Source organism: Cyrtonyx montezumae, unplaced genomic scaffold (genome assembly GCF_038088225.1).
Source record: "Cyrtonyx montezumae isolate F1298 unplaced genomic scaffold, pur_monq_1.0 scaffold_6, whole genome shotgun sequence".
NCBI lineage: Eukaryota > Metazoa > Chordata > Aves > Galliformes > Odontophoridae > Cyrtonyx > Cyrtonyx montezumae.
The window spans coordinates 11005905-11032130 of NW_027072067.1; the positions used below are offsets into that span (position 1 = coordinate 11005905).

General features: G+C 51.8%; 2 protein-coding genes across 7 annotated transcripts in view; one reads left to right on the forward strand and one right to left on the reverse strand.

The window, feature by feature from the left end:
• Nucleotides 1–584: 584 nt before the first annotated feature.
• LHFPL4 (LHFPL tetraspan subfamily member 4) lies at nucleotides 585–6072 on the reverse strand. Its single transcript, XM_065749500.1, has 4 exons — nucleotides 5563–6072; nucleotides 1794–2030; nucleotides 1563–1579; nucleotides 585–1364 (listed from the first exon to the last, which is right to left on the reverse strand). Exons 1-4 carry the CDS (start codon nucleotides 5966–5968, stop codon nucleotides 1356–1358), a joined length of 669 nt encoding a protein of 222 aa, XP_065605572.1. The 5' UTR covers nucleotides 5969–6072; the 3' UTR covers nucleotides 585–1355.
• A 633-nt stretch (nucleotides 6073–6705) lies between these two features.
• MTMR14 (myotubularin related protein 14) overlaps nucleotides 6706–26226 on the forward strand; it is a 29682-nt gene continuing 10161 nt past the window's right edge. For 3 of the 6 annotated variants that reach the window (XM_065749472.1, XM_065749474.1, XM_065749476.1), the window contains exons 1-17: nucleotides 6706–6860; nucleotides 6944–7089; nucleotides 11443–11551; nucleotides 12586–12661; nucleotides 13350–13410; nucleotides 13857–13979; nucleotides 14501–14574; nucleotides 16981–17051; nucleotides 17182–17256; nucleotides 19526–19592; nucleotides 20593–20678; nucleotides 21102–21178; nucleotides 21273–21309; nucleotides 21910–21980; nucleotides 22597–22684; nucleotides 22869–23005; nucleotides 25463–25639. In XM_065749472.1, the coding sequence (XP_065605544.1) occupies nucleotides 6738–6860; nucleotides 6944–7089; nucleotides 11443–11551; nucleotides 12586–12661; nucleotides 13350–13410; nucleotides 13857–13979; nucleotides 14501–14574; nucleotides 16981–17051; nucleotides 17182–17256; nucleotides 19526–19592; nucleotides 20593–20678; nucleotides 21102–21178; nucleotides 21273–21309; nucleotides 21910–21980; nucleotides 22597–22684; nucleotides 22869–23005; nucleotides 25463–25639 (1598 nt within the window). In that variant the 5' untranslated portion in view covers nucleotides 6706–6737. Of the gene's footprint in view, nucleotides 6861–6943; nucleotides 7090–8328; nucleotides 8410–11442; nucleotides 11552–12585; nucleotides 12662–13349; nucleotides 13411–13856; nucleotides 13980–14500; nucleotides 14575–16980; nucleotides 17052–17181; nucleotides 17257–19525; nucleotides 19593–20592; nucleotides 20679–21101; nucleotides 21179–21272; nucleotides 21310–21909; nucleotides 21981–22596; nucleotides 22685–22866; nucleotides 23006–25462; nucleotides 25640–26226 lie in introns of those variants that run through there. The other 3 variants (XM_065749473.1, XM_065749475.1, XM_065749477.1) reach the window with 2 other exon arrangements.

A 26226-nucleotide genomic window follows, 5' to 3' on the forward strand; every position in this document is an offset into this window, starting at 1 on the left:
TCCTCTCTCCACTGATTTTCTTGGTTGGTTTTCCAATTCAGCCAGCAACAGCGCTCGCGATGGGGGACAGCAGCTGCTGGCAGGGGGAGCGCCGGTCCCTGTGACATCCTGGGGTCCCTGGGCCGCTGCTCGGTGTCCCCGCGTAGCTCGGTCCCTCGCCGCCACCCCGCAGGGCCTCAGGGCACGACTTACCGGCTCCGCCAGCCCCGGCAGCGGTCCCGCATGGCCCTTCATCGCCTGGTCCCCACGGCGTTCGCCCGGCTCCGCGTTCCCACCGGTGGCCCCTTTCCCATACCCGTCCTCGCCCCTCCAGAGCCCCCCGTGCAGCCGAGTGCCCCTGCCGACAGCCCCCGGCTACTGGCACTGAAGACGCGGCCGGTGCTGAGGACTTTATTGCATTGTGAGGGCTGCAGTGGGCACACGGGGAAGCCCACGCTCCGGTCTGGCCAGCAGAGCCGCGGCCGAGCTTCGGCTGCCCGTGCCTGTGACCGAGTCCTCGGCTCCGCGTAGGACGCACGTGGGAAACGGGCGCTGGGCTGCGCCGCGGGAGGGTGCCCACGCGGCGGGGAGAGCCTCGCCGTCACCAGTGGAGATAAAGCACCGTATGGGGATGGGGGCGATTTGGCAGCGGCTGGGGCTGGACGAGGGGGGGTTCCTCCTGCACCCGCCCGGGGGTTTCTGCGTTTCCGACTGCTCCCACTTACCAGGGCTTACATTCGGCGGTGGTGTGGGGCGGGCGGTGCGGCGGCAGTGCGGTCCCCGACGCTCGAGGTGCAGCGAGCAGCAGCCTGCGGCCCCGGCAGCGCTGGAAAGCACGCGGTCCTGGGGCTGCGCTGCCGGGTGGGGGGGGGAGGGGCGAGAGGGCTCGAGTCACTTTACCCTGTTTAGAGAATATTAATTTACATGTAAAAGTACGGGCGGGCCCCATCCCGGCCACAGGGTTCCCCGGCCATGGAGACAGGATCACAAAGCTGTACAAAATGGGAGCAGGGAGGGTGCTGGGGTCCGGAGCAGCCAGCGCGGGGCGTCACAGGGTGCGCCGGGGTGGGAAGTGGCGGGCCCGGAGTCCTGGGGATGTAGAAATCTGTTTAAAAACTTGGAGACTGTTTTTTCCTCGAAACAAAACTGCGGTTTGACGCCGTTCTCGGATGAAGCGGGTTCGGGGCATCGTCCCTCGACGGCGGTAGAGGTGTGGGGCCGGTGGGGTGCGTGGGATGGCGGTGTCAGTGTGGACGTGGGCGTGGCTGGCACGGCCCGGAGCGCTGCATGGCCACCGGCAGCAGATAAAGGCAGGACGGGGAGGGAGCGCCCAGGCTGCCGGCTGCGGGATGAGGTCCTGCTGCGGGTGCTCGGCCTTATATCCTCTGCAGGGAGAGCACAGCGTGTTGGGTACGGGCGCCTGGGGGCTGTATCGGGTGGCTGCAGTCATTTGTGCCATGCACAAGCATGCCTCAAACCTGCTGCCCCCACTTATTCCCCGTCCACGCGGGGCCACCCAGCACGGTCGCACCCAGACATGCCACGCAGGAGTAGGGGACAGGATGCCGAAACTCAGGACTTACCGCGGTGCCGACAAAATCTGTCAAAACACAAAGAGAAAGTGTCAGCAGTGCAGTGACACGGCACGGGGGCTCGGCCGCCTGCACCCTCCTGCCCCAGCCTGGACACTGCTTGCATTTGCCCCACGTTTCGATGGCCCCAAAGGCTCAGTGGGACCCTCCTATGGCCACACTGCAGCACGGGGTCCCCCCCCCACTGCCCCTTTGGCCCCCACCCAGCAGCACAGAACCCACCTTTGCTCTCTGTCTTGAGCTCCTCGTGCAGCAGGTCGTTCTGCCGGTTGCCAAGGACAAAGGCCAGGAAGGAGAGGATGAGAGCATTGAGGATGCCGATGATGGCCAGGATGTAAGCCCAGCGCACGGAGCAGTCGCCCAGGGAGTACTTCCCCGTCTTCTCCCCACACATGTCCCGGATGGTCTCCGCGTCCCAACCATCGGGGAAGATCATGCAGCCCAGCACCAGGCAGAGAGCTGCGCGGGAGAGAGAGCAGAGGGAGATATCAGCGGGGAAGGGAACAGCTCTGTGTCCCGGGACCCCGCAAAGTGAGGGAGGGACACTGTGGGGTGCAGGGCACATCTGGCATCCCGCTGTGCCAAGAGCTCACTGGAAAAAGGCAGGAGTGCAGCTCCCATCCCGCGCTCCCCGCAGCACACCACATCCCCTGTCACAAGCAATTCCCTCTCCTCGCTTGTCCCCAGCCCGCCCTGTGTCCCTGAAGAACCTTTGCTCACGCTGTGCGCCCGACCTTTCCCAAATGCCGGCAGCAACACGCTGCGAAATGCAAACAGAGGGGGATGAGGAGGGGGTTCTGCTGCCCACCCTACACACACAGGTGCTCAGAGACCTGCAGGGAATTGTCATTTTTCACCCAAGACAGCATCTTGTGCCCCCTCCCCCTGCCGGCTCCAGCTGTCTGCAGGGAGTGTGCGCTCAGGGGATGCTCAGGACCGGGGGAATTGGTGATGCTTGTTCTGCAGCTGCAGCCTGGTTTTGTGCTCCCTTGTCAGGGTCCTGCCAAATTCGATGGGCTTTGACATCTTGGCAAAATGAAAGAATTAAAGGGAATTGAGCTCCGTGACTCAGGCACAGAACGGCTGTGGGCAGGAGAACGCCGCAGGAGAACGCTCAGTGTGTTCGGACAACGTGGGGCTGTCCCTGGAGCAGGCACAAAGCAGAGGGCTCCCCTACACCCACCTGCATGGACGAGCACCAAGAGACTGAGAACTGGAAGGTGTGAGGTAATGGTGGGAGAAGCAGCAATGGGCCGGGGCCCAGGGGGCTCCTGAAACCCAGGCTGGGCTCTGCACCACCCCTCCCCAGGTTCATTTGCTGCCCGTCACGTGCACCCACGCTCAGGGACTCCCTGCAGCTATAAATGGCACGCAGCACACAGGGCACCACGGCCCAGAACAGTCCCAGTAGCCGTCCCTGGCCCCACCGCCACGCTGGGGACCCCCAGCAGGGACAGTGAGGATGCTGGGGGCTGGGATGGCCGCTTCTCATCAGAGATGAATAGCAGGAGAGCGAGCGCACACAGCCCTGTCCTAAAAATAGCAATCCCACGGAAACCGATGGCAATGAGCGGCAGCACAGGCGGGAGCGGCTCACTCCGCGGGCTGAGCCACAAAGCAGCGGGCTCAACAATAGGGTTAAACACCGGCACAAAGCGGAGCTGACAGCTGCTTTGTCTGGGAGCACACGAAGGGCTGCGGGCTGAGAGCGGTGCCCACACGCCCGGCACTGCCCGAGGAGCAGCTCCCAGGGCGCGGTGTAAAGCCCGGGGCTGCACAGTGTGAGGGCTGTGCCATCCCTACTGCAGGATGGGCTGGGGGAGAAGGGAGAGGGGACGCCTCAGGGGAAGTGTTTGGGGGACAAAGGCTTCTCGGTCCCATGCCCCGCTGTGGATGACAGCTCCATGCCCTCCCCTGGCACCCGAGTGCATGGCACGTGGGGACACCGTGGGCACACGGTGCTCCTTGTGTGCCCGTCCCACCAGGCTGCCAGTGACGTCCCCACGTTCAAGGCACATTCTGGGTTTTGTAACAGAAGGATTTAGCAAAATCTCCAGTTTTGCGTTGCTGGGATTTTGAACAGGGCAGATGGCTGCGTTTCTATTTGTGCTAAAGCAGTCTTTCCTCTTAATTAGATTCGGTTTACTCCTAGGGGGGCAGCGGCTTTTGAGCTGGGGCTTTCTGTGAGGCTCTAATTAAACCTTTCCCTGATTGCTGTCCACTAATTGGACACTGAAGATTTAAACACTTCTTTTTTCTACTGGACAGGATGCTGAACTCCAGCCCCTCCTCCCTGCTCTCGTCCCATCTCAGAGGAGCCACACCCTCCCCCAGCAGCTCCGTGCCTGCACTTGCCCATCCCATCCCCTCCTTTACACTTTTGTTGTGAAACCGGGGGCTTCACTGCTGCTTCTGCATCCCCCTGCCCACACCCCTGCTGCCTTCAGGGTCGTGCCCATCGCCGCACGGCAGCTGGATGCGCCGAGCCCCTTGATTAAGCTGCTGCTGATCGGTGGGATTTGGGCTCTGAGCTTGCCTTAAACCAGTAAATCTTCGGGACAGGGAAAATTAAAGATGAAGGAATTTCCCAATAAGCCAAGGCAGCTCCGGGCCGGGCTGTGCTGGGGGAGGAGAGGTCAGGATCTCCACAAGCTGGGCCAGCTGCGAGCTCCCAGCATGAGGACAGACTCCACAGGGCCCTCTCCTACAGGGGGTCACATTGGGGGTCTTCTATTGGGAATGCAGACAGCACTGGGTCATGCTGGCACAGGCTCAGGGTCTGGACGTGCTCACTCAGTATGCAGCAGGCAGTTTGGTAATGGTGTTGCAGATGTGGAAAAAGTGGAGAGAGAAAGAGGTGCAGGGTTCCATCCCTGGGGGCGTTCAGCATCACTTCTCATGGTCTGTCCTTAAGGGAGTGAGCCTCTAGGAGGAGGGGTTGGGGGGTCCTTGTTAATGTAATGTCCCCTTCGGGGAAAAGTTTGGGTTCTGTGCGTGGGGGGTGTTGAGCTCCATCTATGGTGTCTGGGGCTCCTTTTTTTAGTGGAGGGAGCTAAGGAGGACCTATGAACAGGGCCATTTTTATGGAGAATCTTAGCATCCTTTGAGTTGGAAGGGACCCTTAAAGGCCCTCAGTCCAACCCCCCTGCAATGACCAGGGACCCCCACAGCTCCATCAGGTGCTCACAGCCCATCCAGCCTGATCTTGGCTGTCTCCAGGCACGGGGCATCACCACCTCTCTAGGCAGTCTGTGCCAGTGCCTCACCACTCCTACTGTAAGAGACTTTTTCCTTACATCCAGTCTAAATCAAGGTAAATGCAATGTCCCTGTGCAGGCAGAGTCGTACTCAAAGTCTCCTTCTGGAAAGGGAACAGCCAGCACTTCTGGCCCCTTCGTGATGCTGAGGCAAGGGACAGGACAGCACCTTTTTCAGTGCCTGCTCTCCCACACCCGGTGCAGCCCTGCATACCCAAAGCCACCGCTCAGCACCTGTGCCCTGAGAAGCCCTGCCTGCTGCTGCCCGGTGTCCCAGGGAGCTGCCTGGGTATGGACATGTGGGGGAGCCCCCGGTGTCCAAGTCAGTCCCTGGCTCCAGCGTCTGGCAGCTTGAGAACCCCCAGCACCAGCACTCCGAGCTCAGAGGAGCCCCCAGCTCTGATGGCAGTGCCATTAACACCAGCTCCCAGTGCCGGGGAAGCCCCAGCACCCAGTACACTCCGAACACAAGCACCCAGCGCATGCAGAAGCCCCACTAACCAAAGCAGCTCTGCCATCAGCGTGCCCTGCATGGGGCCATGCCCAGTGCCAACCCCTAGCACATAGGGTAGCGGCAGCATGGATAACCCTCAATGCCAGCACCCAGTACGCGGGGGACAGGCTACCTTTTGCTGTCAGCACCCTGCTAAGCCCTAACCCCAGCATCCAGCACCGAGGGCCCAACGCGCTCCAGACAGCAGCACCCAGGGCCCGGGGCCGCTCCCAGCCCCCACCTGCCAGCAGCTGCATCCAGGCGCAGATCTTGTACACGGTGGCGGTGTTGCAGAAGAAGAAGAGCGCGAAGCAGGTGATGCAGCCCAGCGTCAGCACCATGGACAGCAGCACGAAGAAGGCCGCCGCCTGGAAGGCGCCCGAGGGGATGGTGCTGAAGTCGGTGAAGGATCCGCGGCACGCCAGCTCGCGGCCCGCCAGCCCGCTGCCCACGCAGTAGTGGAACAGCCCGAAGTAGCCGGGCTTGGGCGTGTTGACGCTGTCTCCCACCCAGTAGGGCTGGATGAACACCACCACGTTGATGATGGCGAAGCAGATGGTGAAGATGGCCCACAGCACGCCGATGGCCCGCGAGTTCCGCACGTAGTTGTCATGGTACAGCTTGGAGGCCTCCTGCGACGGCAGCATCGTGGCGGATCGGGCCGCCCCGCCCGGCGCCGGCCTCCGCCCGCGGCCTAACGGAGCCCGACGGCTGCCGGCCCCTGCGCCGCCATCTTGGCTGCCGCCTCTGCGCCCCGCGCGCGCGCCCCCGACGCGCGCGCGCGCCCCGCCACTGCGGAGCCCGGCCCAGCCCGACCCGCCGCGCGCCCCCGGCGGCGGGACGCCGAGGCGAGCTTCGGCTCCGCCCGCCCCGGCTTCGGCCGCGCTCGGAAAGGCGCTCGGCCACGCCCCGCGCGGCTCGGAACAGCTCGGAGCGGTTCGGAACGGATCGGCTGCGACCGGCGCGCGGGGAGCCCGAGCGAAGCGCAGCTCGACCGCGCAGCGGGAACGCGCTCCCGCGCGGCGAGGGGAGCGCGGCGGCGCTCAGCACCTATCGCGGGGTGCGCGTGCCCGGCCGGGGCCGCCGGGGAGGACCGCGTGGCTGAGGGACTGCGGCGATCCAGCTGCCGGCAGCGCACGAGCGGCGGGCACGGAGCCGCAGGGACGCTCCCGGCGCCTCTGCTTATCCGGGAGCGTCACGTTAGCGCCGGGCTCCCTCTGCCCGGCACCGCATTGGAACACCCCGCACCGCAGCGCAGCGCAGCCCGCCCGCGACGCGCGGCGATGACGGCGGTGCGGCGCCGGAAGGGGCGTGGCACGCGGCCCGCGCTGATTGGTGGACTCGCACCGCGGGGCGGGCCGAGGCGGCGGCGGGCGGAAGCGGCGCCATGGGGCGGCGGCGGTGAGCGGCGCGGGGATGGCGGCGGCCCGCGGCTGCCCCCCGGCGGGCTCCGGGGACCGCGGCCTGGCCGAGCTGCTGCTCGAGTTCTCCCGGGCCCAGTACCGCGCTAAGGATGGCGGAGGCAACGCCGCCTCTAAGGTGAGGAGCGCTGGGGGAGGGGCTGTGCTGGGGCTCGGCGCCCGGTGCCTGAGCGGCGGGCGCTGAGCGGTGGCTGCGCGCAGGTGGAGCGGATCGAGCGACGCTGTTTGGAGCTCTTCGGCCGCGACTACCGCTACAGCGTGATCTCCAACGCCCACGGCGAGGTCTGCGCGCACTACCCGCGGCACATCGTCCTGCTGGAGCGCGACAACGCCGCCAGCCGCGACCCGTAAGGCCCCGACCCCTGCCCCGCTTCGCTCTATGCCCGGAGGAGCTTCCAGGGCCGCCTCTCGGACTCTTCGGGGCTGCGGCTAATTATAGCCGCCCCGTCAGTCGCTTCTTATGGCTCTCTGCCTCCCTCGAGGAGCTCGGGGGAAGCGGGGAGTCATAACTCTGGGGAGTCAGCTCTGCGGTTCTGAAAGCTCCGCTCACTTGCAGTGGTGGTGGCATTTCCCCTTTCTGAGAGGTGTGAAAAGCTCACGGTCAGGAGCGTGGCTGCGGGGTGCTTACTGTGTCTTCTTGGAGAGCTGAAGTTAGAGGAATCATAGTCTGAGAAACACCTCGGGTGAGAGCCCCCACAGGGACTGGGCAGACCAAAGCAGTCTCAGCAGGTGGCTGTCCACAGCACGGACCTGTGGGTGCTCTTGTTCAGTAACCCAATAGGAGATGCCTGCTCACAGTGTAGTATAGTCCAGGTCAGTGCATTTCTGGACTTTGACCTGCAAGCTTAGAACTGCTTCCACACCACACTGCAATATCTGCTCCCTGTGGCTGTAACAACAGCCTCTTGTTTTTATATTTTAATCTCTTCCCTCAAAACGTAACTCAATTTTGCAGTTTCAACTATGATCCTTACAGTAGTAATGTGTTCAAAAGGGCAGTGGTAGTGATGTGCTTTGTGCTGTGTTGGCTGCTGAACGGAACCAGTAGGTGCTGGAGGGGGCTTGGAAACAGCTGCCACTGATGTTGGCTGGGACAGCTTCTGTTTAAAGGTTGGACCAGATTGGAAAAGATTAAACCCCTTGATGTAGGCTGCAGAAAAGAGGGAAATTGAAATTATAGATGTAGCTAGCAGCATCTTTAGGGGAGAGAAAGCAGCTGCTTCTGTGTTTTTTTTTTCCATGCAAGGATGAAGGATATTTAACTTTTGTGTCAGGTTTCTAAAACAGGAATGTTTTTGTATGTTCCTCTGAGATTTTGCAAGCCATGAGTAGCCAGTAACACTTAAAATACTGATTACTTTTGAGCCTAGATTTATTCTCCCAAGAAGTCATGGGAATAGATTGCCCTTCATCCTGTCTTTCCTTCTGATTTCTGGGTGAGAACCACTGTAAAAGCTGCTAAATAACTTCTCCACGAATTCAGTTTTTAGTTGCACCATGATATTCTACGCAACAATGATGAAATACCAAACAAATGTTAGCAATAAGAGAATGTTGCACTTCTTGTGTTACAGAACGCAAGAAACCTCTTCCAGTGAATGGAACAATCCCTCTAGGACCTAGTGTCTGGGGCTGCCTTTCACCTTTGTAATGTTCTTGTTCAGCTGGTAAGATCTCCTTGAAGTGTGCAAGACGCTTCACACCTCTGAGAATGCCACATTTTTTGGAAGCAATTTTGGGCTGTGCAAACTCTGCTGCCCCATGAGTTCTGCTGGTGCAGCTGTTCCTGAAGCCGTGTGGGGAACTAGCAGAAAAGGGCTGTTTTAAACCCAGTTCAGTTTCTGATCCTGTTCAGTCAGGTGGGGGGTGAAAGGGTCTTGCTTGGCTAACCAAGCTGAGATCCGGGCTGATGCAGGAGGTAGTGAAAGTGTGGGAGGAATTTGGCTTGTGTTTTTTGTCTGCCAGCCGCCATAGCGGTGTGCCCTTCGGTGTGGGGCTGCTCAGCTGCAGGAAGTAGCAGAGGGCGTCTGACAGCCAGGAGCACCTGCTCTGTGCTCAGGAACCTCTGACATCCCCCCAGCAGGAGTGGGCAGGGACTGCGCGGGCTTGGAAACATTGAGATGTGCTCGGTTCTTTGCTTCCTGTCCTGTTCTTTGTGGCTGTGCTTACCGACACCATCCAGAGATCAGGCACAGGCTGCATCTTTGGCTTCACTGCCAGTTCACTTTTATGGCTGTACTCCAAACAAGTGTGATTACAGGTGCACATAGTTCTAACTGTGTGAGGGAACACTTAAGTTCCAATACTCTTGTGGCTGGCCGAAGAGAAACAGCTCTGTTTTGGGGTTGTATGGAGTACAAAAAAAGTTGCTTACTCATAGAAAATGTTTCCTTTGCATTGAAAAAATAAATTCAGGCTTGCAGTCAGGTTTGAAGGGAGAGAATTAACATAGAGGTAACACAGAGATAAGGTTGGCCCGTAGTATCTTCTAGAAAAAAAACTTCTGAGGAAGCAATACCTGAAAATCTCAGGAATTAGGTGGTAAGATTGGTTACATCCCTTCCACCTCTTTCTTTGCCTGGCCCCAGGAAGCCTGAATGGTGTTCTTTCACACAGCTGTTGAAGTCAGCTCTATTTCTGAAGTAGACATTGCTCCTACGTGTGCAGCTTTTTGTCCTTTGTCCGTGTAAGAGCATTGCACCTGTTCTTCAGAGCAGGTCTTTCCCCTCCCTGCAGCGTCCCCTCTGGGCTCCCTGCTCACCCCGTGTCCCTGTCCTGGTACTCGTTCCTTGGTGCTGCTCTCTCCTGGGAGGTGCAGTTAGCATGCAGAGTAGTGAAACCTCTTGGCTGGTCTGAGCTTCAGGCAGTGGATTTTTGCTGAATCCCACCTTTTTAGATTTTGAAGCAATGCTATGGAGTTGTTAATACTGTAACAGAAGAGTACTTCCTTTTACCAAGGAAACAAAGACAGCTGGAGCAGAACGTGAGGTGCCTTTTAATTGTGTTCATTCGTTTAAAAACATCCCCAAAACACAGGTGTACATCAGGACCTCTCAGAGGTTCAAAATAGCTTGGGATTGTGAGTGACACGTGAGGCCAGCTCTGGAGCTGCTCGCCGGCTGTTCCTGCAGTGTGTTACTCCTGTGCTCTCTGAGGAGGGCGTGCTAGGAGGAAAGCAGCTCCTGGCTGCCTGCAGTGCCAGCAACAAGCAGTTTGGGCTGTGCTGATTGGCGCATGCTCCTGCTGCCTGCACACAGCCTCACGTACTCTGTGTACAGCGTACTGCGCTGGCATTGAGAGCTCTCCTGTATGTGCAGTTAAAGATTAGATTGGTTTCGTATTCTTTACGTTATAGTAAACGTTAACACTTGTTGGAACTGGAAGAAGCCTTCATATGTAGGGAAACGTGTAAGAAATCCTAAGCTTCCACTGTGAGTTCTGGGAATTAAGTTGTTAACAAAATTGTAGGATTGGAAGGTGTTGCTCGCTGCCTCCTTGCTTCCCCCAGCAGTACCTTGTGTTGTCTCCTATAAATGGGTTGCTTTCCATGTTAATAGGAGTTTACTTTTTCTAATCTTTGCCTGAATCCCTACTGCAGGTAGATTGCTTTACACTCATACTGATTCTAAAGCGAAGAAACATTCTTTTAATCTCTAGCAGAAGGTATTAATGTCTTCTTTATTATTATTAGTTACCTTTTGGGTCTTCTTCTCGGTTGCTGAGTTCTTTTATTCACCCTAATGCACATGTTGTTGTGCCCTCTCTTAGTCTCCATTTGCTCAGTCAAGTGCACAGCAGTTTTGTTGCAACACTGTCCCTGGCCATCCCTGTGAGCTCACTGTGCCTCACTGCACACATGTGCACCTCGTGGCTGCAGATGGCTACAATCAGGTGCCTTATCTCAGCCAACATCTGCTCACTTCTCCATCCCCTGGAGAGTTTCCCACAGTCTTTGTTGTCCCTTTGGTAAGGCTTGCTGTATTGATAACTTAAAGGCATCCAGAGGTCAGTATGTTCATCTGAGTTCATTTGCTGAGCTGTGCTGCTGGACAGGGCTGACTGGAAATTCTTGTTCCTCTTCTCTAAGTGCGTGATCATGCAGTGCTGTGTCACTGGACTTCGTCTGGTTTCTGTAATGTTGGTCTGGATGCTTCTCCAGTTCCTTGTGGAAACTCTAGCTCCCCCTGCAATGACTGCATCTCTGGAAGGTCTGTGTCATTCAAAGGGCAGCTTGAATTCCTATCAAATTTAGGCTGATAGTTGGAAAAATTACCACAATTTTAACTTGCTTCCAAAATATGTCTCCAACTCAGAACACATTTCTGTTTTACTTTAACCAGAAAAACGAATAGGATTTAGTAGTTCAGTTGCAGCTGATATTAATCTAACTGCCCTATGCAACTTGCTAGTCGGTTTACAGCCTGTTCTCTAATCACCCAGCAGTGCACGTGCTCAGGTGACCAGAGCTACTACAGTTCATCAAGTGTTCAAACTTTGATTTTATTTGTTTTTGTTTGCAAAGTTCAGTTGTGTTTAGCAGGGCAAAACATTCCTAGAGAAATAACCTCTTGCTCGCTAAGACCAGAGCTGCCTTTTAAGACAAAGGGATGGGGATCAGTGCCCAGGGGGATCTGTAGGTGCTTTGTTGAAAGATAAATGGGAAGATGTTCTGTGTGCTGAACTGAATCTCTGTCCAATAGGTTTGAGAGCAGCGTGCAGGTTGGCAAACTGCAGGACCTCATCAACCGAAGTAAGATGGCGAGGTGTAGAGGACGATTTGTTTGTCCAGTCATTCTGTACAAGGGAAAGGTAAAGCTTTGTGGGTTACCTGTCTTAACTTAGAAAATGACCTTTCTCTGTGCCGTGTGAACCATGCAGCCACATCTTCAGTCGGTGGTCACCTTTCCTAATGCTGTAAAAATCTATTCTTAGCTACAGGCAGGCAGCCTGTAGTGGTAAGCAATATTTGCTGTCCAGGCTGCATAAATCATCTGTGAGGACTTGAGGCTGTCTTACCCCACCCTGTCACGAGCACCGCACCAAAGATCTAATGTTTTTCCTATATATGTGTTCCTTCTGAAGGACCAAAGTTATCTGGCCTTTGAGAGGGGAAAGACAGCTGTTGTCACTTCCTGCCCCTTCTTTCCAGCAGTGAGCTGCCTTTGAGTAACTTTTATCCCTGAAGAGAAGTTTCCCTTTTATGCTCCTTGGGGAGTCAAGATTGCGTAAACGGTCTTATGAATGTGTGGGCTTGTCTGCAAGGGGATCTGTAAGGAAGTGAAATTAGATCTGTGTTTATGTGGATTACTTAAACTGTTCTGAAGCCCTGTAGGAGTATTCTTGTTTAGAATTTAAGTAGCTTAATTCAGTTTTCTTAGTTAAATTTAGAAACTATGTATGAATAGCAAAATCATACCTGTGGCAACATTAATCTGGCTTTGCTGAAGCCATCGTGGGCTGAACCTGCTGACCTTTTCCAGTAGGAGCAAACTACCCAGGGTGGTAGTGGGACCAACTGCAATCTTATCAGCAGGAATGTGGAAGGCAAAGTTCAAGGAGCGTGTTAACAGAGCATTGATGTTGGTAATTTTAGCAGGAATTGTCTGCATTAGCACGTTGAAAGGTGGAGATGGAAAAAGTGCTAAAAGAGCTACAGATAAAGGCACTTGGGAGTCTTACATGTCTGGGGAATTGGATCTGGATCAGGGCTGCAGAGGAGCCTGCCAAGGGGCAGATCTGTAGGTACCAGCTGTGTCTGTGGAACGTGACAGCACGTGGGCCAGAGGCTGGGTGTGGGGGAGACTCTTGGGGTGCACGTGCTTAACTATGAGATATTCCTCCAGCATATTTGCAGATCAGCAACACTGGCTGGCTGGGGAGAGCTCTATGGGCGCACTGGCTACAACTACATCTTCTCAGGTAAGTGAGGAGCCGTGTGTCACTGGCTGCCTGATTGGGCTTCTCAGTGTGGGGAAACAGGGTGTGAGACCAGTCTGGTTGGGAGAGCAGGCACAGAACTGTTGTGGACCTGCAGTGATGGGGCAAACTGAAGTCTGTTTCCAAACACCATGCCACAGAACAAAGAGCTGTGCTCATAATACAAGAGGAAGTAGCAGAAGAACTTGAAGCTGAAGAGTAAATTGTGGGAATAGTAGCATAGTTGGCAAGTAAGGCAGCCTGAAGGATTCAGGTTACTGATTCCTGGGTACTGATTCCCAAGTGTTGAGAGTGGGAATAAGTAAGACTTTGCTATTGCTAGCTAGTCACTGGGAATCAAACCTTCTACTGGGTGTTAGGGAGAACTTCTCAGTAGAGTGCTTAGTGTAGTATAGGATCTGGAGCTTGGTTTGACAAAAATATTATGCAGCATCATCAGGAGTGTCTGTCTAGCTGTCAGTCACGGGTTTGACCTGCTTAGGTCTTGCAGGGATCAGGGAAGGATGGGCTACATTACAAAACATGCTCTTCAGGAGGAGAGATTTGGAGAAATATTGAGAGAGACATGGAGAAAGGGTGTCAATCCATAATGTTTTCAGGCACATGTGTCTGTAGGATTGGAGATTGTGTTGGTTTACACAAGTTTTATTTCTTAATACCTTCTTTACAGGGGGTTCTGACGATGCTTGGGCAGATGCAGAAGACATTTCAGAGGAAGATTCTGCACTTAGGTTTGTATACATCACTGAAATCAGTTCATCTCTTGCTTTTGAAAAAAGTTTGAATGGTAGTGGCTGGCTGAACCCAATATGACTGGTGCCTGCTGATCTACTGCCAGAGGGGAGAGTCACGGACAGGAAGATATAGGGCCATTTAAAAGAAGCTTGAATTACACATACATTTTTTTACTTCACAATAAAAAACTAGGACTCCAAGGTGGAGAAAATATTCTGCATCTCACTTGCTTGTTGCAGAACAAAGCAAGAGATGAGGAAGAGTCCCTAAGCACTGATTTTGCAGTATCAGTTCAGTGCAGAATCTTTCTCCTACCCATTGAGACAAGGCTTTTCCTGTGGGCCTTTTAACTAGAAGCAGTTCAGGGAGGAGCTAAGGCAGCATCATGCAGTCCGTGGTCAGTCTTCCTTGCTGATTTCACTTTGCCTTATTCTGTTTGCAGAAATGCAGACTCCCAGCTGTTTGACAAGGTCAGAGGACACGACATCAAGCTGCTTCGGTACCTGTCTGTCCGATATATCTGTGATCTGATGGTGGAAAACAAGAAGGTGAAGTTTGGCTTGAAGTGAGTCTGGGTTCATTTGTTTTTCTACAGTTTTTGAGTTGCAGCTAACAGCCCTTACTGGGGAATTGTTATGGGTCATGTGCTCAGCATCCTGGGGCGGTCACCAGAAGGGCAGTGCAGAAGGATCTGTTGGTCAGTGCTGTAGAGAGAATCCCAAGGTTTTATGCTAGAGAAGGCTGTGTCAGCAAGCAAAACAACTGCTTTCACCCATCCCTTGCAGCCTGAATAGGCTTTCTTTGTAGAGCTTGAGGTAATTTGACAACCCTTTCTCAGAAAGGGGTGAGTTTAAGGAGCTTTCTGCTTCTGTATAAGAGTAGGTAGAGATGTTTCTCCTGGTATTTCTCTTGAATGGATGTTGTAATGCTTTGGGGCTATACCTGTTAATATGAATGTGTTGCCTAAGTTTTGGCCCTGCCGACTCCTGAGTGGAGTCCTTACGTGGGGTAGTGCAGCAGGTAGCTTTCAAATGCTCCTTGGAAAATACCATACAAATGTCTGCTGTTTCCTCTTGTCCTGTGCAGTGTGACGTCTTCTGAGAAGGTGGACAAAGCGCAACGTTACGCTGATTTCACGCTTCTCTCCATCCCATACCCAGGTACAGGACTGATGTCCAGAGGGACTCCCAAGGGACAGGTGACAATCTGCTTCTGGGGCCTGGGAACTTCTTGTGCGTGTGGTGGAATGACTGTGGCTTGCTTGAGGTTTCCTTTGTTCACCCTGGAGGGAAGCTCTTTTAAACTGAGAATGGTACGCTGAATCCAGATGATTGGAGGAGTGAGTCTGCATTAGGTACTCTGAGATGGCAGAAGAATTTCTTAGTATTTCTAATGAACTCAAGCACAGAGGAAAAAGTCCAAGTTGTAGAGCTGAAGTTAAGATGGCTTTTGACACCCCTGCAATTCCAACCTACTACTTGATGCAAAACATAACACGGAGCAAGCTGTCTATAAAACAACAATTATTTGGAACTTTTCCTAGCTCTAGTCCTTCCCAGGAGTCTTTGTAATATATTCTCAGTGCTAGGCAGAGCTGTTAACCTGAGCCTGTAGTGTATGATTAGGATATGAGCCACTCCAGTCTGTCTCCCTGGCTAGATCAGTCCCTGTGCCTAGCAACCACTGCTGGGTCACTTGCTGCACTCTTAAAGACGAGCTGAGTATTGCTGGCTGGCTGCTGCTGTCAGGCTCGGTAATGTGACTGGATAAGAGGCTGCTGTGTTTGAAGTCTGTCTGGGAGAAAGAATTCTCCCTTGCGCACAAATAAAGAGAAAGGGGTTTGGATCATGCATAACCACTTTCCTTTTTTCAACCCAGACTTTTTCTTTCTTGCTCTTAAATACTCAGGGGTGGAGTGCATGGAGGGAGGTGTATTTTTATATATAGAAATCAGTGACAATTCAGAGAAGCTGCCTTAAATTGCTGTTGAAGTTTCCTTTCAGATTGCAGAGGTGTATAGAAATAAGTATTTCTGATTTCTGTTGTACATGCTGTGGGTACATATCACTGCTATTTGTCTTCCAAAATGCAGATTATGGGAGAGACAGCGAGCACTGATTCTTAGCATTTATAAAGAATAAGGAGAGAGTGATTCTGTAAAGATAAGCTGTAGAATTTTTACTGTGTGGGGATCTATGTAGTGTACTCTTCTGGGGCAGCTGCTGTCCCTTAGTGGCTCTTCAGGGCTGCACTAGAGATAAACCTTATCAAACTGGAAACTCCCTGCGGGTGTTGCCTGATTTTAGCAGTGCTGTTCCAGAGGAGAATACTGTCATTCTGTTAAATCTGAATCATACACATCTACAGATCAGCAACCCCTCCAGTGCCTGGCACAACGCTGTGATACGTTATTACTAATGTTTCCAGGCTTCCATTGGAAGAGTTTGTCCCTGGGATTGTGGGATTCTGTTGTCATAGATGAATGAACAAGTGTGCAAACGTGACTGCTTAGGGTGAAAGATTTAGGTTAAAATGGGGTGTCTGTCGAAGCTTATGTGCTCTCCAGTGCGAAAGCCCTTCTTTCCATCTGACTGGTAGTTGGCACTTGTGGGTGCCAGTGCTTACTGGTATAATCCCCCATTCTCTGCTTTCAGCCTGTGTTTAATTGGAGTTAAATCTCAACTGACAGTTTGGCTGTGTGATCTCTAGAACTAGTCATATCCTTCCACATACCAGTTTTTCACCACTGAAGTTACTTACAACTTGCAGACTAGGAATTGTTGCTTGTGTGTGCAGTGCCTGGCACAGAGCTGTCTTGGTGATGTGGGAACTGTGAAGCTTATGTGGCACACACAGTATCTCAGGAGAGGAGTTTTGTGTAGCCTGCAGGCATCCGCAGTGCTAATAGTGTTGCTCAGCTGTGACTAAGTGACTGCAGTTTGCAGCAGCTACTTCAAATAGTTGTTTGAGAAAAACAGGAGCCAGAGGACAGAAACTTCAGGGGGGGGGCTTGGAAGTGATTATGTACTGTGCTTCCTTCATATACAGCGATTCTAGTGTTTGAGAGGGGGGGCTTAAATGTGACAGAAGCCACAGTTGCCTCTAACAGAGCCCTTTCTCGTTTCCTGCAGCGGATGCCGCATGAAACGTGGCTTTCCTCAGGCTCTGCCAGCGTGTCTTCTGCTGATTCCTTCTCATTCATGGTGGCAGGCTGATGCCTCAGATCTGCATGAGAGTCAGTGGCCCTGGGAGGTGTGGGTCCTGGATGAAACCTGTTCTTTGAGAAAGAATAAACCAGTCGCTCAGACTGCACATTTGCTGTGCCTTTGGAGTTTGCTCTTTGTCTGCTGTGTGAGTGTGCATAGTGCTGGGTGCTCTGAGCTGCTGCTGCTGGGAGGCCATGCTACGTGCTGTACTGATTACTGCTCTTCACTTCCCACAGGCAACACTTTTGATTGGTTCAGTGCTCTGGAGCCCAGGGCTGCCAGCACTTCCAGTCCCACAGGGCCCTCCAGTTGTTAGATGTCAGTTAGCTGAACAGTTGTTTGTTATCTCTTGTCTTGCAGGCTGTGAATTTTTTAAGGAGTACAAAGACCGGGATTATACAGCTGAAGGTCTCATATTTAACTGGAAACAGGTACAGAATTGAGAGCTGTGAGCTTTACTGAGCTCTTGAGCCTTGGTTGTTCTTTTTTTCCTGGAACTTACTGCCTTCAAATCCTGTTTTTGTTGTTTTATTTTCCTAACTAATTGTTTGTTTGTTCTAGGATTATGTAGATGCTCCATTAAGTATCCCAGCATCTGTGACCCAATCTCTCAATATTGATTGGAGTGAGTACCAGGTGAGGAAAGCAGGCATCTCTCTGTGGGAGGTCAGAGATTTAATCAGGAAGGATCATTAAGATCTGAAGTCTGTCTTGCTGCCGTCTCAGTAATCTAGTTTGCTTCATACCGACCCAGTGGGAGTGAGGCTGCAGACTTGATTGTTCAGAATAGCAGTGGAAATCCTCTCCACCAAAAGCTCTGTGGCTTGGTATATCCCAAGGCAGTGAACTTTAACATCAAATCTGTTTCTGTAGCTTGTGTAAGCTAGCAGTCCATTAGGGAGATAAGGTGAGGAATGTGCCAGGAAATTAAAGGCGGTATTGCTTGTTAGCAGTCTTTGCATGTGCCTGCAGGAGACAGACTTTCTTGGCTATGGAGAGACTTAAGAAAGGTCAAATTTCCCTTATGTGAATAGTAGCCACATAGCTGGGCACCTTCTTATGGGTATGCCACGTGTTTATCCTATTACACTCATAACTGAGCATAGTGTGTCTCCATTTCTCATTGCTGCGATAGCATCACCACTGGCAAATTGGACTCTTCTATGTTTGCCCTGGTTCCCACAAGGGACCATCACCTTATCTCAATTCGTGTGTGCCATTTCTCACAGCAGTGATCCTGCCAGTCCCCTAGGTTTTGTGATGGTCTGGTGTGTGTTGTGTGCTCTGCAGCTGGAAGCACCAGAGGAGCAGCAGAGCTCCAAGTGCTGGAGCAGTGTTTGTCTGTCAGCATGAAAATAAGATGTGAGTGCCAGCATAAGGAGAATCATGGAGAAGTAGCTTGCAGTGGTGAAGCAGAACTAATGGGACATTGGCTTGTTTATGACTAGAAACTTGTTCAATAAAATACTGAGCAACCAGTATTTTAAGAAGGGTATTAATAATTGAAGAGGGAGTGAGAAATAGACGCAGAAATGATCTGAGGATTGGAGAAGGTGCTTCAATTAAAGCTAAAGTTCTTGGTCTGTTCAGCTAATCACAAGGGTGATGGGGGTTTGACTTGATTACTATATAAGTACATTTACAGGAAGAAAATACAAATTCTAAAGCATCCTTCAATCTAGGGAAGAAAAGCTGTACAGGAAGCAAAATGTGAAGTCTAAAAGCAGACATACAAATGAGGAAGAGCAATCCTGAATGTTATTTGTGAAGATTGCTGTCAGAACAGGATGCTGTAGGTGCAGTGAGCTGCCAACCCCAGACTTGGTGCTTGTTGGGCAGCACTGCTGCTGAGAGCAAGCTTTGGGGTGTGTGTGGGGCGAAGGAAGGAAAGTTTCTGGTTTGGAATATAGAGAGATAAAAGAGGTGAGGGAATGATTCTTTTTGGCATGAGCATAAGGTTGGGTCCAATTGGGCAGATAAGACCTTAGAAGGATGTGTTTTATGCCCTGGGTTTGCTGTATGTCCCATTTCCCTACTGTTGTTGCATAGGATTTAGAGCAGGGTGGTGTGTGCTTCCTAGCAGAAGTTACAAGTGTAGCTGCCCACGTGCATGCACACAGCAAGGTGTTCTGTTGCTGGGGGTCAGACATCCCTTACACCAGGGACACTGTCACAATGAAACATTTGTCCCTCTCCTCGTCTTTTTCTTGCTCATGCCATCCCGTTTTCCTCAGTCTGGTTCTGGCTTTGATCAGACTGCTAAAATTCTCTGCATCTTCTCAGCACAGTGCTTGCAGGTGGCTTGCTTGAGCATCTTCTGATTTTTTTTCTTGTAGTGTTAGAGGTCTCTGAGTTCAGAGCCCCTCTGTGATGTTGCTGCCACTTGGCTGTTACTGCAGAAGCTCAGTGCCTGCCTGGAGCAGCCTGCAGCAGCCGGCCAGAGAGCTTGGGGTGAAGTGCTGAGGTAGTGGGGCTGAGCTGCTGACCTTGTTGTGCTCACCCTGCCTCTCCCTGCATGGTGTACACAGCTGTGACGTGGCTGCCAAACCATTCTGCAGAGTGCACGCATGTGGGGGGCTGCAGAACTGGGTCAGCAGTCCATGGGTGTTTACCAGCTCACCTCAGTCTCTCTGAGCTCGGTCTGCTTGGAACTCTGGGGCTGTGTGTCTGGCTGTTATGTGCCAGCCATGCACATGGGAATGATAGCTTTTATTTTTTTTATATTTTTCTTCCTGCTGTGCCAGAGGGCCTTTTACCTAGGTTGGGTGGGAGTGGTTAGAGGGCCAAGGGGAAACTTGTCACTCCAACAAATGGAGTTATTTCTCTGATAAAGAAACAGAGTATGGCAAGCTCTGAACCACAGAACAACCTCCTGCTTATTTTCAACATTTCTCTCTCTGCACAGAGCTGGGACCTCGTGCAGCAGACGCAGAACTACCTGAAGTTGCTGATCTCTATCATCAATAGTGATGGTAAGGCAAACTCCTTGCTCCCAGCAGTCCAACTGGAGCAGTTGCTTTCTCCAGAAGATCAGCTGATAGTGCAACTGTGGGTCAGTTCCCAATAAAAGAGTCGCTTCACGGAGAGCTTCACTTCTCTCTCTTCAAAAGAGGGTGATGGTCCTCACATCTTAGGGCTCCAGCTCCCTTCTTAAAGAGAGGTTTGCTGATCTCTTGAAGATTCTAAAGAGCTGGAGAGGGATGTCTCAAAACTTTAGTAAAGTTTTTACTGATATAAAGCTGAATAGAAAATGGTTGTTCCTTTCCTCATTGCTTCTCACTCCTTATTTTATGGACTACTTTGTTTTGTCTCCCCAGTCTGAAGTCTCATTAGGCAGCTGTTTAGGAATTCCTTTTATCTTCAGTCACCTCAGCCCTCTGAAGGGGCTGTATTGCCATAAGTTGATGTCCCATTCCCTCTGGACATATAGTGACTTGATAAGCAGTGTTGGTTAGATAGAACCGTGGCTGATTCTGCCATCCCAGCCCCCAGCAGACTCTCCTGCAAGTTGTGTTGGGCCACGCTGGAGATATTCAGGAGAGCATTAGAATGGTGCCTTGTGTTTGCCTCTGCTCAGTTTATCTCAGTCTCATCAGCATTCCTACTGATACAAAGTGTTTGGTTGGAGCAGCTTTCATCTCTGATGTGGGGATAGACTGTGATAGTGGGTTGTAAGTGGATGGGTATATACTCTGGGCAGCAAAATGATGTTCATAGCTAGTGACTTCGTGTCCTGAGCAGCTGTCAGAAACAGGACAGTCCTTCAGAGTTGACAACTGAGGAGGCTCTGCAATTTTTTGGCTGTGTTATTCAAGACAAAATGTTCTGACTTGGTGATTTAGCTCTGTTCTTGAGCTCAGGTTGTGGGTATAGAGAGTAGCTCGTCACTACAGATTTGCCATAAAGAAAAGTCATTACTCCTGTTACAGCACCCATTTCTTTCCCTCTCCTTTCTGCTTCCACCCGAACCAGATGACAGCGGGCTCCTGGTGCACTGTATATCCGGCTGGGATCGAACTCCTCTCTTCATCTCCTTATTGCGCCTCTCTTTGTGGGCTGTGAGTACCCAGTTGATCTGCACTGCATGTAGGAGTGATTGCTTGGAGGGTGAGTGACGGTGTCACCAGAAAAAGCTGGTGGAGCAGTTAAGGTTCCTTTTAGCTATCCTGGCTTCAAAGAGTGTGTGGACTGGCTTTGGTATGGAGCCCAGCACACTGTCATGCTATCAGGCTCAGTATCACAAGCAGGAGAACAAGGTACTTGCAGCTTTGCTCGGGGGATTCTCTGTCCTGCAGTCTGCCAAGATGGTCAGGGTTTGGAGCCCTGTGTGCAGTAACCAGGAGGGAGGGTCTCTTAACTCGTGCTGCAGGAAGAGCTGAACAGGCTGGGCTTCTTGTTTCACCATGGCAGTTTTCTGTAGTGCACCCAAGTCCCAGTCTCCAGGATTGCTGCCTGAAGACTGTCTGTCATTTGCTATGCAGGATGGACTGATCCATGCATCCCTGGAGCCATCTGAGATTCTCTACCTGACAGTGGCCTATGACTGGTTTCTCTTTGGGTAGGCACACTAAGGATTAAATCCACAACCAAACGTGTGCTCCTCTGCTGGTTTCTGGAGTGTGAGTGACTTCTTTCCTTTGTTCTCTTTTCAGGCACATGTTAGTTGATCGACTCAATAAGGGAGAAGAGGTGAGTTCAGTACTTGAACTTTCTGTTCTCAGGGTAGTTGTTTAAGATAACAGTGTTCATTGCCTGCTTCCTGCTAACATCACTGGTTTGGATGGGCTCTAAAAGGGCTTTTGAGGTGCTGGAGATAGGTCAGAGCCTTTCTTTTACTTCTTGATGCATAAGCTGTGGGAATGCGTCTTTGGGACCACAGTTTCGTTGTTTGTTGTCAGTCCTCCTGGTTCCACACTTCAGCTATTTGTATTCAGGCCCCTGATGAAGGGGTGCTAGTACTGGGACTCCCTTCTTGTTGCTGACCTAAGACTCCCAGAAGCTTTTCCTGTGTGTTTGTCCTGACTGCCTGCCTTCCTGCCTGGATGCTGCATGTGGCTTGTGTGCTATCACAGATGTGTGGAGTTGCTTGTTGCTGGTTCTGGGATGTGTATTGTGGGGGTGTGCAGATGTACAAGAAGTCCATGAAGTGCTGGCAGCCTTTGGAAGTTTGGTAGCTGCAGATTCCTTATTTCCTTCCTGCCAGCACCTCCTCACCACGCTCACCACGATAAGAGGCTGCATGGAGCCTAGGTTCATTCCTGAACCACTCTTCTCTCTCTCTTTGCTCAGATTTTCTTTTTCTGCTTCAATTTTCTGAAGCACATCACCTCTGAGGAGTTCTCTGCTGTGAAGTCACAGAGGTAAGGAGCCTATGCTTGATGCTGCATGGGCTGCAGAGCCAGGGAGCTCGTTAATGCTGTTCCTTTGGGGAGATGGAAGCCCTGGTGTCCTGGCCCAGTTTTCCTTAATTTATTCAGCACTCTGAAGGCTGCAAAACGGGGCCGAGGCTTGTGAGGTGCCACGCTGTGCTCTGAAAAACTGCCCATGCTGAAACGTGCTCTCTGCTTAATGGCTATGTGACTGCTTTAGCACAGATGGACCAGGAGATGTGTGCACTGTCTTAAACACATCCAGCGCACTGCTGGGGGGAGTGGGGCAGCTGGGTTTGAGCAGGCTGCTAAGCATTAACCTCTTCCTAGCTCAGGAGGGGCAAGATGAAACAAACTGTACCCTGCAGGAGTCTGCTGGCTCTGCATTAGCACATGACTGCATGTAGCCTGTTGCCGGCCTGTCAAAGCACAGGGTGTGTGGGCTGGGACTGCTAGGAGGTGCTGCACACCAGCCCCATCCCCTCTCCTCTGTCCCTGTGCAGCTGACATCCCATTGCTGTGTGCTGCAGAGATCTAGCTGTGCCTATGGCCGGCCTCCACACAGCACTGGAGCACGGCTGAGGTTACCTTGTCTTTTCTTCCCCAGAAGGAAGAGTTTGCCACCTGGCTTCACCCTGGAAGAGATCTGCATGCTCAGTGAGTGTTTCTCTGAGCATCAGCACCCTGGGGTGCTGGTAATATTGGTTGATTGCTTGAGGGTTTGGGTTGACAGCAACAAGGTGACTCAAATGGGTATGCTTCCCTTGGACCTTGCAAGCATGAGGCCCCAGGGCATACAGAAAGAGTATTGCTTTAGGGGAGGGAGAGTCAGCAGGGCCAGGTAGGTTTCATGTAGTTCTGTTCGCTTTTTTTCTAGAGCAGAGAGACCGAGGCAGCACCACGAGTCTGAGCAGCGACTTCTCCCTAGGGATGGAAAGCTCCCCTGGAGCAGCAGGGAGCTTCACCTATGAAGCAGTGGAGCTGATGCCAGCAGGAGCACAGGCCCAAGCAGCATGGTAAGGAAATAACCACTCAGTGGGATGCAGAACAGAAAGGATAGTCTCTGAGCACTGAAGAAAGGTGCTCTGAAGTCCCTCACTGCTCTCTGAGTGGGTTCCCTACAGCGGGGGGGAGGAATTCAGTTATCAGAGGCTTTGCCACATGGAGACCCACGGTTAATGACCACGTCAGGCTTCTGCAGGGGTGTTCCCCAATGATAGTACGGCTTCATTGTTCAGCATCATCCAGAAGGCATTTAATTGCTTTTAAAAAATCATTCTGAAGTACAAGAAAGTGACATTTGGCAGCAGTCTCCCCAGGGAATGACGGAGACAGAAAGCTTTGCTGCCCTGAAATGAAATTTAATCTGTTGATAAAAGAGGTTATTCAGGAGACCATGCAGTTAGTGGTAGGGGTATCACCAAGAATCCCTTCAAAACTTAAATCCCTCTACCAACACAAGGTGCATGAGATGGAAACAGGTTGCTTCTTTGGGATACTTCTGGGAAAGGCTATGAAATGATCAGTGTTCCCTGTTGGTCGTGGATCCTATAGGAGTCTGCTGAATATGCCAGTGGCTGTGAGGAAGCAGGGACTGGGGAAAGTGTCTGCTGCCTGCTCTGGCACAGGTGTTGTGCTTGCTTGTGGAGTTTCTGGTGCTGTTTGGGGATTTCAGAACCTTTCTGTAGAGTTGCCCCTCTCAGTTTAATTTTTCTCTCCTCTCCCTCAGCACATATGAAGATGCTATTTTATATTGCAATTATTTTAAATTAAATTTGGGTTGTGCTTGAGGCAGTTGGAAGACCTCTGGGACTGAGCCTACAGCCATGCTAGTGGCAGCAGCCTTTCTAAAGCACTTTGAGTCAATTTATAAAATGCTGAAGTGGGGAAGAGAAAATCTTCCTGCAGAATCACAGAATAGTGATGTTGTCCCCTTCACTCTCCCCCCAAACTATGTTTGCCCTCTGTTAATTACAGAGTTCTCTTTAAAACAAAGAGCCTAGCTATCCACAGCAAAAACTCTTCAGCAAGTAGAGAAGAATTTTCCCCTTACCTGACTATAGAGTAAGAAACCAGAAATATTTACATTGTTCAGAACATACAGACTGGATCCTGCAGCCCACAGCCTTACATGTGTTCTTGACAAGATGTGAAAGTGGCTAGAGCACACTGCAGGACATGTCCTCTTACCTGCATGTATCAGGACTTGATTTTGTGATGTGTTCTCAGCCTTGCATGAGTGTTAGTGAGGGAGCTGGGCATGGATGTCTTTCTGCAGCCTGTTGGGGCTGAGTAATCTGGAGAGCAAGCAGAGTTTATACAAACATTGTCACTGATAGGGAGTTGGGCTGCACACTGCCAGGAGCAATGTGTGTCTTTGTGATGTCCTGAAAAAAGTGGACTCAAGGCCTGCTTGCACAGAGAGGCATTTGTTTTTTAGCTTTACAAGCCTGACTGCAGGCTGTGCTTGGAGATGTTGGCAGCTATGATAACGTGAGATGAATAATGCTTGAGAGAGTCTGTGGTGTGATATTTGAGGGTGGACACACTTCAAGAAGTGAAGGGAGGATATCATGCTTCCCACTGTATGATGAGCCTGTCTTTAGCTGCTCTTGCTGACAGTTCTTGATCTCAGTGAAAGCTCAGGGGCCCTTTTCAGGAAGAACTGTATCTTCTCTTTGTGTTAATTTGTCTTAATTCTTTCCTATTTACTTGTGTACATAGCAGTATCTTTGCCCATTTCACTGCCCTGTTGAAAGGGGAAACGTTCTTGGGACTTTTCCAGGAAAAAAATAATGTAAAAAAAAAAAAAAAAAAAAAAAAACCTCCTGAATGTGGAGCTGCAATGATGTGAGTTAGTTCCAAATCCACGTGTTTGTTTAGCACGTAGCTGGACAGTCATGTGAGCAAAGATCTGTTGCAGCAGTGGACAGTGAATTGTCCACAAGCCTGAATGCACTGGCTGGAAGAGAAACCAGAGTTGTGGGCTGTTCTCACAGGTGGGGAGGAAACTGAAATGTGCCTGCAACTGGAGTGGAAAATAACACTGGAGTTGTGTCCCTGTAGCCCCCGTCAGTATGCAACAACACCCACCTGGGCTGGGCTTCTCAGCTGGTGCACTTTGTAGAGTATGGAATAGGTCCTTCCCTGCTGGGAGGCCCCTTGTTTGAGGTGTTTTTACAGCTAGACTAAACAAAGTGCTTGCGGTATGTGTGTGGGCTGATGTATTCTCCTGTCTCTGATTTGCAGGTCACGTGGATGGTGATCTATAAAAGAATAGGTTAAGATGGATTGAGCTCAGTGTACCCCCATCACTGCGCAAGCTGTGACTCACGGTTCCTTGAGAGGAGGGCAGGTTCAGGGGAAACATGAGTTTGTAGCTACTGGGGTGAAATCTGGCCTGCTGTGGGAAGGCTTCCTTATTGAAAAGCTTGAGAAAGCCAGCTTTCTCAACCAGGTCTTCTGTCCTGCAGGAGGAAGAGCTGTGCATCGTCACCTCAGGCTGTGCTCTGGAGCAGGGCACAGCAGTCTGAAGACAGGCTGCCTTCTGCAGGGATGGTTGAAGTCAAGTCCTCCAGCTCTTCTTCATCAACCCATTCTGATAACTTCCTGAGGATCGGAAGCAGCCCACTGGAGGTGCCCAGATCCAGGTGAGATGAGATGAAGCAGAGTAGTTCTGAGCAAAACAAAAGTTGAGCAAAGGGAGCGCTCGACTGCCTTCATATAGTTCTGAGAACCATGGAGAAGATGGGTTTGTATATACAAACAGGCTTCAGGAGGCCTGTTCTTGGTGAGCTTGACCTTGTGGAAAATGCCTGCTACTTAACACCAATTCCTGCCTCAGCCCATTTGGAGGAGTTGATGAACCGTGCCAATAACAGCTGGGTGTTTGTTCTGCCTGTCCTTAAACCTGCCTCAATTCCACAAGGTCTGGCTTCTCTGCGTCCTGCATGCTTGGATCTCATAGCACTCTTTCTGTCAAATGCATCTATGGGGATTTGCAACGGTTGCATTGTGGGGGTAGGAAACATTTGAAGCTGAGCAGACCTTACTCTGCACCCATCCAGGTCCTCTTTCCATTTAGTGGCATTTCTGACACTGCAGGGTGAAAAACTCTAGGTGCTGATGGTGGGCAGAGAAGCAAGCTGGGAGTGCTGGTTCAGCCCTGAGGGTTTCTCCTGAAAGGCTGTGTGTTCCTGTGGCACAGCTGGGAGATGGGGGCTGGACCTGGGTTGGG